Source organism: Falco naumanni, chromosome 5 (genome assembly GCF_017639655.2).
Source record: "Falco naumanni isolate bFalNau1 chromosome 5, bFalNau1.pat, whole genome shotgun sequence".
In the NCBI taxonomy this organism is placed as follows: Eukaryota; Metazoa; Chordata; class Aves; order Falconiformes; family Falconidae; genus Falco; species Falco naumanni.
This window is the reverse complement of record NC_054058.1, coordinates 45,676,737-45,688,550: the sequence shown is the minus strand read 5'-3', so window position 1 is coordinate 45,688,550 and position 11,814 is coordinate 45,676,737. Positions and strand designations below refer to the sequence as shown.

The window sequence follows — 11,814 nt, the reverse complement described above, 5'->3', positions numbered from 1 at the left end:
AAACCTGGGTTTTTTTAATTGAAAAGTCAGCTAGAAAAAGAAGACGTGTTCTACTGCTGGTTTTATTCTCTCATAGATGAGAATACAGCACTACTTTCCTGGGTGTCTTCCCTGAAGTTTTATTGGATTCTCTCAGATCCTTTACAGTAATTTGTTAAAATAGATTTTTGTTCCCAAACTGCTATTTTCTGCTGTCTTTAAAAGAAAAGCAAAGTCACTCAAGGGGCGAGAGGGTGGGAGGGGAGGTGTGTGTGTGTCAAGGTGTGTTGAGCCTTTTGAAAAGAAAAAAAATTGCCTTATGAATAGTAAAAACTTGGAAGAAACAAAATCATGAGAATCTGGATGCTTTAAAGAATCTCTTCTCTCTCGCTCCCTCCCTCCTCATGTTTGTCTGTTCTGTTGCAGCGTGGTAATCAATAGTTATTAAGTCAAAGACCAAATTTTCTTGAGTATTTTGTCTTTACTTTTTAAACTCGTAGTGAGAAACACCTCATCTCTATGCCTTGTTCTCCCATGAGCTATACTGGCGTGTACGAGGTGAGACTACTGAAGTAGGTGTTCACGCTTTTTCAAAAATGAGATGAGATTTGGGTCTAGAGCGTGAATAATTGCGTCTTGGCAACTTCGCTACTGAAAAATATTCCATGTACCTGGGAGGAACCTATTGACAGAGAAATGTTTGATCTGTAAGCCCTTGTGATTTATCTCCACTAGACTAGTCAATCCCATCAGTTACATGCTGTCTTTTCTTCCAACCTATTCTGAATTTACTTGATATAAAATTTCCCTTCAGTCGTAAATCTTGCATAGGTTCATCTTTGCGTTTTGAGTGCGTGGAATGGTACCTCTTGGAGCTCTTAAAACACAAATGACTTCCCATGCGCTTTGTTCTTTTTCCTTATGTACTGCATCTAATTGCTGTGTTTATCAGCACTGGTACTTCACACTGGTACAGCAGTTTTTTATCCCATTAATTACTGGGAGTGAAACTGAGGAGTCATTTTTGGTTGTGCAACCCAGGAGCCTGAGGAAAATTCCTGCTGTCTTTTGTCAGACTACCTCTGCCCCAAAAATGGCTTTTCAACATCAGAACTGCATTAATAAAATGTTTATTTAGCACCTTTCAGGTTGAAGGATCCAAAAGCACTTTACAATTAACTACACACATCATCACTGAAATGCATCCAAGCAGAAAATCAGCAGACAACTCACTGCATAAATTTCAAGAGTGGACTTCTAGCCAGCTGCTTGGCAGAGAAAGCAAAGTAGAAGCTCTAATGACCTGTAGCAAACAGGATTCTGATTTTGATTTGGTTTTTGAAGGTCTCATCTGAAAAACCTACATGGTAAAGCTGCATTCAGCCCAATTTAGCCACCTCAGAAAACTGAAGATTTGCATCAGCCCTGCCAAGATTAGAATCTGTGGTGCCAGCGAGTCTAGCCTAATCCTAACCTGACATTTAGATGACTAAACCATCACCTCAAGGTGGAGGACATGCCCAGTAAATTCAAGTTGCAAGTATATAGTAACACAGTGCTGGGTTTTTTAATCCAGAATTCAGATGTTTATACATAAACATCCCACATGTACAGTATACCTCTTTACAAGCACCAGGCATTAATTTACAGTCCTGTAACTTTTCCAGCTTTGGGGGAAGGGGAAATATGACCTTCTGAGCTTTAGTAACAAGAATCAGCTTTCCAGGGGAATTATAGAAGGCACTTGGCACGACTGAACAAAGCACCTGGTAATTCTCTATCGGGAATGATCCTCATTCCCTGGGAAAACAGAGATTACCTGCAGTCCTTCCAGCTGTTATGTTGACCTTAAGAAGTACAGGCCGAATAAATTCTGAGTAACGTCTCCTTTTTTCTACAGGAGTGTTCTCAAATGCTGGAAATCTCATTAATATTGACAGCCCAGTTCCTCCCTGTTGCATCTCAACAGAAGAACTTGGGCATAGATGTGTAAATGTGGCTTTGTTACTCCTAAATGCATCTTCTGACTGTAACGTTGATTACGTTTTCCACTTCAGCAAAGAAAAATTATAAGGCTATTTTTATACAATTTGAAAGCACTTAATACAAAGTTACATGAATACACTGCGACATACGGCCTATCCATGGAGAATACTGAAATACTACCATAGGGCTGTTCAATACTAGTTTTTTCTTTCAACTTTTTATCTTAATACTAGAAAATATATAAATCATTTACATGACAATTATGCAAAAGAAGGCACAGCCGGTTATAGTTTACACAAGCACAACGCATAATATGCAGGAAAAGGGATTAGAAAGAAGCTTCACATCCTTATTAGATACATTGTTGCAATCCATTAAGAAAAGTACTTCATCAACAACAGAAGTGTTCAACACTTGAGAGCTATGATATAAAAAAATTATAATTCATTTAATGCAAAACAGATTTATATATACTTTTATATATAAACACTGTTTAAAAATGCTAACATAATAAAAGTAGATTATCCATGTAATGAAAAGTGCAAACCGAAGTAATAGAGGGTTTCACAATGTCCTTCTCATGACACAGGAAAAACTAGCCCATAGGAATGAAGTGTTACATCCACCAATAAGTCCTTGGTGCGATAAGGCAACATCAGGATTTCTGAGCATTTGGAGAAAGCAGTACTGGAGAAGAGGCTCCGTCCAGACTGGGAAGTGGCACTGGTATGTGACCATTTAGCAGAGTTGGAAACTGTAAGAGGCCAAAAGGTAAAAATTACTCTTTATCTCAAATCATTCAGCCCAGAAGCAGATGGATATAGCATTAGCAACTGACTCCAGATGGTTTCAAGACTTGTGATTTCTATATAGTAAGATACACACCAAAGGCCTGCATCAGCCATTAGGGATGTAAAACAGAGGATGAAACCTGAATAATTTGTAATGTACAGGGATGTATAAATCTATTATTGGCTACATTTTATAGAGAGGTTCACGTAACAACATGTTTATCTCACCCAGGGAAAGTGAATCCTATAGAGAAATTTTTGCCATCCATTCTGCTTCCAAAAGTGTTTTTCAGTCTACAAATTACTAATTAAAATACATCCTTCTCATCTGTCCTTCACAAAAGCTAAGCAGGAAAGAGCTTTGCAAAACTGAAAGTAGAGATGTAGTTTTATGGTAGAAAAAGTACAATTGTGAATACAAAGCATGGGGAAAACTACTCTCAAGTATTTACAGTTTCCCCTCTGTATTCACTGAAAAAACATGTATCGGCTATGCCGGATCGTTCAGTATGTGAAGCAGAATATATTGTCACTTAGTATTAACCTGCTGCTGAACTATTGTGCAAAAAATACTTATTCAATACATAATTTGCATATTCCTAGTTCATGACGGCATCCTGTCTGTAACTTGCCTGCAGTGACGTGTAGTGACTAGTCCTTAACATCTGACCAGAGAAAAAAGGCAAAGTGGGTGGAATAAACTTGCTGCAGCATGAGGTGGGAATTATCCCAGTGGTAGATACCGATCTAGCCTCGAGGCCCAGTTCCAGGAGCGGTGCTGGGCTTTTGTGGGCTGGAGAGAGACAGAGCTCCCGACTTCACGTGTCTGGCATATTTTTTCCCCTTATCAGATCAGTTCTTCAACAGCCGGCTGTGGTGTAATCAGCCTCTACACGTGCGTGCATATAATCTGCTTGTAACCAGTTTACTCTTCCACGGAGGTGTTAGTTAATGGTACCTGTCTTCAACACGCAGCTGAAAACCGTGCCAGGCAGCGCAGGCTCAGCAGTGTGCTGCGGGGGCTGGCACCGCACTCCTGGCGTGGCCAGGACTGGCTGATGGCTCTTGTTTTAACCAAACCAAACCTCGGGAAATGTGTCCATCACTTCTGCCAAGATTAATTAAAGCACAGAACTTGATTACAAGCTCTTGCTTTTCCAGTCTAGGTCTCTAAGGCGAGACACATAAATTATAATGTGTTTCATGTGATTTCTAAAGCTAACATAGAGTTGTGTGATCTTTGGTGTCTGTTGAGGCAGGTGGCATGCTGGCACTATGGCCTGAGATGCAGACAATGCTAATGTCACCATTCCTTCCTTCCCCTGGTCTCCACCTCAACCCAGCTCTCTTGTCCTCCGTCCTGTTGTCTCTGTAGCCCCTGGGGCTAGGACAATGCTCTTTATTTGTATGCCTCCATGCAGTGGGGATCTGGAACTTGACTACACCCTCTCAGTGCTACCCTCTACACAGCAGTAACAAAGAAAATACGCTTAATTTAGTTAACACTAAATTCAAGCTAACCTAGTAGTCCTTACATTTGGCTGCATTTTTTTTGAATTAGCCAGTTCTGTGCAAGTCTCTTTCTGTTATGTGACTTCAAACTAAATGGATGAAACATCAAAATAAGTGTAATTACAATGGCTTCAAAGGGAAGAATTCCCAGGTAGGTCAGTATATCAAGGTAAATTGTGTGGAAGGAGACCGCAGATTTCAGTGATGCTCTACACAGGGTGTATAGACATAGATGTATGGGAGTTGCTTTCACTTCATGAACATGGAAGGAGAGGTTTTACCAGTTAATAAACATCTGTGTGCTCTGTGAGGGAATATGCACATAGTTGTGTCCAGCACTGCCAGAACAGGCTCCTCCTGCTTCATTAAAAGAGGGACCGTACTTTCCCATAGGCTTGTTCTGGGCTTAGGGGGACTGTGACCATGGATGGCTCCTGTCCTAGTCCTTGTATTTATACAAAGACCAGTACTAAAGAACCGTAGGCAACGCCAGGCATAGTGCTACTGTGACAAGCAGCACACGCCTGAAAGAAAAAGAAATAGGGGAACCTGGTCTGTCCTCCATGGGTGCTAGCAGGCAGGGGTGCAGGGGCAGGCAGGCAGCTGCAGAGCTGCCCTAGCCTTGAGCTGCTGGCAGGATTCCGACTCCGACAACAACCACCAAGTGTTCTTTAAACTCCCAGTGCAAAGGACCAGGTGAAAGCAGAAGCAATTTGTGAAGCAGCTCCAGCGCTTTCCTCCGTTCCCTGACCAGCTGCACGGAGCATGGGCTGGCTTGTGCAGGCAGCCGGGGGACAGCTCTGCCCCGACGCCCACATGGGCCAGCCTGGCAGATCTTGGTGGGGCTGGCAAGACTTCAGCTGTGGTTGTCATTTAACAGCCTATCTGCTGTTAAAATAAAGCTTCGTGCTCTACAAACTTGTCCTTGTAGCCTTTGCCTGAATCAAGCATCGTTTAGAAGGCCCTTTGGGTCTCTCAGAAGAGAGTGAGCCGAGATCACTCTCCACGTTCAGTTCCCGCAGGGGGTGGCCAGCATGTGTCCGTACAAGCTCATTCCAGGCCACGGCACAGACACTTCCCTCTCAAATGAAATGTCTGGCTGTTTTAACCACATGTGCAAAACCAAGATCCAATAGGGACAAATGAGTTTATCCAAAACACAAATAAGCAGCCCTAGGGCTCCACGCTCAGCTGTCCCACTGGAGATAGAAAGACTTACTATGCCAGTGAGGACCATACCTGAGCAGAGCACTTGAGCTAAAGCCCAGCCCTGGAGTTGGGCTGTCAGTCTCCCTGAAGGTTCAGAAACTAACACGGGGTCCCTGTCTACTAGCAGCAGCCCCCTCTTCTGTTAGTGTTGGCCCTCCACAGCAGCTGGGGAGTTCATTCCAGGGGTGTCCCTGCATTCTTCAGCTGCTCAAATGGCCATCGGCTTCTTGTGCTTCTTGCCAGCCAGCTGATCAGCAAAGTGTCTTCTGTGACTGACTGAATCAGCTGCTTTGCAACAGCTACAGCTGGAGCTGCTAATACACCATCCCCACCATCCTGTTCCTAAGCCTTAAGCAAATGCTGCAGCTGAGTGCTGTGGCCAGTGTGGTTTACTTAAAAACTTTTGTATTTACCATGTCTCTATAAAATTAATATAAAATCTATTAAAAGAGTTTTTCTCTTTCAGTACCCATGAGTGAGAGGGGACAACGCTGCCTTTCTCCTGTTACATACAGAGAGGCGCTCAGAGGTATGAATTAACTTATGGTTGAGGGCAAATAATTTGCAGAACTGGAAGTAGAGCCTTCAGGTTCAGAGTGCCCTTATAGTAAATACAACTGTGCCCTGTCTTCCTGAGTGAGAAGTAGCTCATTGAGCCAGAAGGATAAACCTACACCCACCTTACTGAGCGAGACCCCAACTGGTCTTGGTTTTCCCAGGGTCCACGATGCACTGCTCGCCTGGCTGGTCCCTGACCGGTCTGCGCTCTCTTCCTGAAGCTCTGAGAGCTCAGCTACCGACTGCTACTGGGGTCCAGCATTTATTTCTGTTTCCTTCATGTAGTATGTGTGTGCTCGCTGCAGTAGACTGCCCTGTAGGTTCTGACTGTGCTGCCAAGGGTTTAAAGAGGGTACAAGTAAGGCCTCTCTTTAAAAGTGCCTCTTAACTCCCATATTCGCTTAAACTATTTGAAAAGCTCTGGACCACTGTGAGCAGGTGTTCCCCTGATGTCTCCTCCACATGTGCGCTTTCAGAAATGAAACCTGTGCATTGGAAAGACCTACCTGGAACAGAGTGTTTGGTCCCTGCAGCCTGGCAGGACTCAGAGGAGCAACAGGACTGAGGCTACTCCAGAAATGAATGCTAGACAGCAGTGGGCTCGGGGTCAGCAATAATCCATTTGGGGTCTGCAAAACAAAAAAAACACCCCGTGATGCGTGCCTTGGGAGTTACAGCTCCACACAGTAGTCACAGCCCCTAAAGTCTTAACACTTCACCTGCTGGCTCCTTTTCCCAGTCAGTTCAGACGCACAGCACGCCCAGTCTACTGGCCAGCAGCAATTGCCCGCCCAGCCCTGCATCGGTCAGTACTGGATACCTGCCCATTTAATATTCCTTCGTATGCAAACCGATTTCATTGCTGTTGCAGTTTGCTTAAGGAGAAGCACAGTTACTGTTTATTTGAACCACACTCATGCAACTGTATAAAATACCACGTGTACCCAAATGTCTGCAAGCAAAGCCTAGTCTCCTTCGGAATGATTTTTTACCTTTTGAAGGGCAGCGACTGCTTGAACTGACTGCAGCTTTTGAAGCATTAATACAATTGCATGTGGAGCCCAAAGAGCCACTGCCGGCCTTTGAATTTTACTCCTCTGATGGCGCCTGTTCAAAATGGAAGAAGTTTCAAGAAACTGGCAGCGTGTAGGCTGACGCAGCAAGAGGCAGGTGTATGGGTTGGGCGCCCAGAGAGACGCAAAGAGCACAGCAAATTGTTGGAAAAGAACCAAAATGGCAAGAACTAAGAATCCATGGCTCTTCCCAACTTGGAGGTGGCTCCTTCCAGTGCCATGGTGCGTGAGGACTGCTGGGAATGCTCTCAGCACTTCTAAAGCACAACTGGAGGGGAGGCAGAGTTAAAGCACAGGCAAATCTCCATTCAAAGGAAGAATCACATGAATTATTCTGTACCCAGAGTAATTTTATCTTTCCAAAAAAGAACATGAAAGCGACGTGACAGTTTTGAACAAAGTATTTGGCATAATGAGATAATCTCAGCAGTAATCTTGATGCCAATTACTAAAATCAAGTCTTATTTAGCAAAGCATTTAATGGAATTTGAGTGCACACTTAGCATGTAAGTACATGTTTCCCTGTGTAGGACAAGTGCCTCGGTGCTCAGCTGAACCAGGGCATCAGTTTGTCCAGGCTTTAAAATATGTAAACAGAAGACAGAAGGTAAGGAGCGTCTCCCCCTAGTAACGAGCACGTCATGCATTCTGGTACCTGCTAGCTTCCCACCAGGCCAGAAACATAAACTCCCACATACGTCAACTGGAACCAGGAGTCTCACGCAACAACTGCTTACACCACGGGCTGTCACATCCCGTTGCCAGGACTCTGCGGTGAGCAGGCTCAGAAAGGCAGGTACCGCAGAGCATGTGGATTTTCAAATACGACTGGCATATGATTTGCAAAGCAGTGCCTGAGGGATCAGCTGTGGTGTTCCAGGCTCTGTGCAAACACACAGGAACACAGACCTGCTCTGACATGCTTGTACTAGAGTTCATGACAGGGTCACACAGTTTAACACCAGAAGAAGAGATGGGAGAGACAAGAAGCAGCAAAGATTAAGGTCCTCCCAGTGATTCTGTCCCAAGGTGTCTGAAAGGCTGTTTAATACAAAGAGCTTGGATGCTCTTGAAGGGGGTGATTTCTCTTAAGGAATCTCAAAAAAAGCAGGGTTCATGGGGAAATGGGAAGGGAAAGGACACTGCCATCTCCCTTGTGCTGAAGAAGGGGGATCAGAAACACCAAACCCCCCAGAAGAAACCACAGTTACGTCCCAAGGTGTAATAAACATATGGTATTGCTGGGAAAGCAAGAGGTGTTCATGCAGTGGAACAGCAGGTATGGTGGCCACAGGCGTACCAGTGAGGCCAGGGCCTGGATCTATCTGGATGACAACAAAAGGGACAAAGAGCGCATTAAGGCCTGGCAAGGAGGAAACTTCTGTCTTGATTCCATCAGGTGACAGCTCTGTCAAGATACTAGAAAAAATACTTGACAACCAAACACTTGGGAATGGCTCCCTCACAAACACCATCCTCCCAGGACCTTGCTTTCCCTTTGCAGGACCCCGACCTGCTTTCGCAGGGCAGGAAAACAGCAGTACCAGCGAGAGCACCTTCCCTGTGCCGCATTACACACTGATGCTCCACGGGCAGGCAGCTATTGACAGGGATTTATGGGACTGACAACATACCGAATTAGGTCAGGATAAATACTCGGAGATCTACTTACTACTAGCCTTAAAACCAACGATGTAAGCAGCAAGACCCAACAACATTCAACTAAGGACACAGTATTGTGCTAACTGCACTAAGAGGTCCAGTGAGCTACGCCTCAGCTCTTTATTTTTTCTCTAAGAAGCAGCAGGTACCCAGAACTGAAAATGCGGTTCTTGAGAGAGTCTTTTCAAAATAATGAAGAAAACTTGGAGGTGTTTATTCCTACCTAGATACCGCCACAGCAGATCTTTGGAGAGAGAGATTTGAAACTGAGCTGTCCTCCATTCAACTCTGGAAGCGTGTTAACACGCCTAACAACAGCGCTAACCAAAAGCTCATGTCCTCTGATGATCAGAGCACTAATGTCTGCGAGTTCTGCCAGAGCCAAGAGGCAGCCAAAGCAAGCCTCCAAATCTGTTAATATTTAATGCAAAAAGAGCACAGGGCCTCCCAGGCTTGTTCTCAGTATCGCCACCAGCCAAGCAACAAAACCACCAGAGGAAACCTAAGTGTAAACAACACCACAGCACAGGCTATCCTTGAATTACACGCGGAAACTCATGTGTCACTTCATTTTCCGCCCTCACGCAGCTGTACATCTGGTATTAGATGGGGAACCCAGTGGGAAGTTCCTACTTTGAAAAAAATGTCATTATAATCTAAGCATAGGAACAGTTTAAACAGAAGTAACTCACCGCACAGAGAGGATTATCTTAAGCAACGATGCTTAGGGCTCCTGACTTCTCTGACAAAGAATGCGTGTAAGTACCATCTGTCTTGTCACTTCTAGCTGTCAGGTAACGGGCAAGTGCTGTCACACGTACATTGCTTCCCAGGTCATTAGGCACGTGCCGGAGCCTGGGTGGTGTATGTGGAATACAGACCATGCACATGCTAGCTGCAAGCACACTACTTTGTCTGTAAGGAAGCAGCATGTTGTAAGCGTTACGGAAAAGAGTGAGTCAAATTATGTATCCACATTGGCCAAGGGAGAGCCAACAAAAATAACAAGCATAAGGAATCTGTAAAATAAGCAACTACTGAACAAAATCTAAATATCTCTCTTTGAAGCTAATCAAGTGGAAAGCTGACATTTCTCCACCAAAGTATGGTACTGTATGTACTGACATCTTCAAACCCATTTTTCTGTTCTGAAATTGGTTGTGCACATCACGTGCCCTTTCACAGGGCTCCACGCAAGGGTATTCCTTGTGATTGGCAGGTACAATGGAAAGCCGTCCGAAACACCCTCTCAGGCAGCAGGTCCTTCTCCAAACCTACAAGACTCCTTGAGCAGCAAGTGGTGTCTGACATCCTGCTCTGCACCTGCCCCATGCCAGCAGGCACCTACCCCTGGGATCTGATAAATTAGGGTTCGTTTCAGATACGATGCATGCTCTTCCTAGGACGATGGGATGAACTGCAGATTTCCAGCCTAAAACATGGCTGTAGTTATTCTGCACCATGATATTACAGCTATCTGAACACAGCTGTTACATAGTTTTTATTTTATATTCACTAAGTCAACTACTTAGGATGCAGGGCACTTCTTATCCACACTAGAAATAGAAGGCTAAAAGAGAGGGAAAAAGCTATGTTGCTGTATACCCAGAAGTTTAAACAAATGGACCCAGGAAGTACCCTACACAGCTGCCGTCTGCCTCTTCCGTGATACGACAACCTGTCAAAAAAGATTTGTAACGGCACTAAGTTAGGTAACGGTCATCACAGCCTTAGCTAGCCATCCTGCTAAAGGGCCACAATCATCTACCTAATTCTTTCCTATTTCTTTCAGGGGCAGTAAGTACATCAGTTCATAGATAAATGGGAAATTTAAACGTTCAAAGAAATAATTGCAAAATAAGGCAAGAAATTTCTGCTCACACTGAGTTTTGGAGCAGCAGTAGATTAAAGAGTTTGTAATAACTTCTCCTGCCATTGTCTCTGGCTGGCATCTGATACGATTTATTTGTCAGACTCAGTCCCTGTGAACAAAGTTACTTACTATGGTTATACCACCGTTACAGGTGGTATAACCATACCGTGGTGTGGTTATACCACACCAGATTATGTGGTTAAGATTTCCAGATTTATTAACATGGTTATCATTAACATATAATGTATAACATATATATTAACATATAATATGTTAATATTATGTTAATATTATTAACATAATATGTTAATAATATTAACATATTATGTTAATAATATTAACATAATATGTTAATATTATTATCTAGAAATCTGGTTAAGATTTCCAGATTTGATATTAACAGATTACAGGTGGTATAACCATACCGTGACAGGAGTCTGTCAATGCACCCCAAGTTTGGTTTGCCACACTTCTGTCCTTCCTGCCAAACATAACTTCACTCAAAGGCTTTACAGTGTCAAAAATGGCAGATAATGGCCCACAAAATCCTCTTTTCTTTGCAACACAACTTCGTATCTCGGTGGCTTACAGGTGTGCCTGATGTGCAATGGCTTTGCACAAGCTTGCCGTGCAGCCAGCTGAAAAGCTCAGTAAGAGCAAGCGCTGTGCTGGCGGCGAGCACCGGCCGCTGCTCCCAGCCCTGGCAGGCCTCCACCCCGCGCCGGCACACCGTGCTGCCCGCAGCCAGCTCCGGGATCTCTAACATCTGGCTGCACAGCTGGCATCGCCCGTGCAAAGCCTCTTTGAACAGGGAAGAGGTAAAAGGATTCTGGATACAGTGTGACCCTATGACAGCCAGAAGTAAATCAGAGCTTTTAATGCACGCCTTGGCATTTATTTATTTACTGATCAGTTTGTTTCACATAGTGCTAGTATTTGCATCAACTTTTATTTTTCAGGCGGGAGGGGATGTTAGGGGTGTTCCCCAGTGGGATAATTTTACTCTTGGACTTTTTTGTCTAATTCTGTAGCGGCAGCATAAGACAAAACTCACTGCTAAACACAGCAGGTCATTAGCTGCGCGATTTTTCCTCTTTTCCTCTGAACTGCTAGATTTTGTTCATAGACTTGCTTGAAAGTGAGAACTCACCATTGACATTACCACAAATAC

At 44.1% G+C, this 11,814-nt stretch overlaps 1 protein-coding gene across 2 annotated transcripts in view; it reads right to left on the bottom strand.

Moving 5' to 3' along the window:
* Positions 1-1,093: 1,093 nt before the first annotated feature.
* ELK3 (ETS transcription factor ELK3) overlaps positions 1,094-11,814 on the bottom strand; it is a 39,748-nt gene continuing 29,027 nt past the window's right edge. For both annotated transcript variants that reach the window (XM_040596093.1, XM_040596094.1), the window contains 2 exons: positions 6,542-6,664; positions 1,094-2,719 (listed from right to left, as the gene is read on the bottom strand). In XM_040596093.1, coding sequence (XP_040452027.1) covers positions 2,621-2,719; positions 6,542-6,664 — 222 coding nt within the window. In that variant the 3' untranslated portion in view covers positions 1,094-2,620. The remainder of the gene's footprint in view (positions 2,720-6,541; positions 6,665-11,814) is intronic.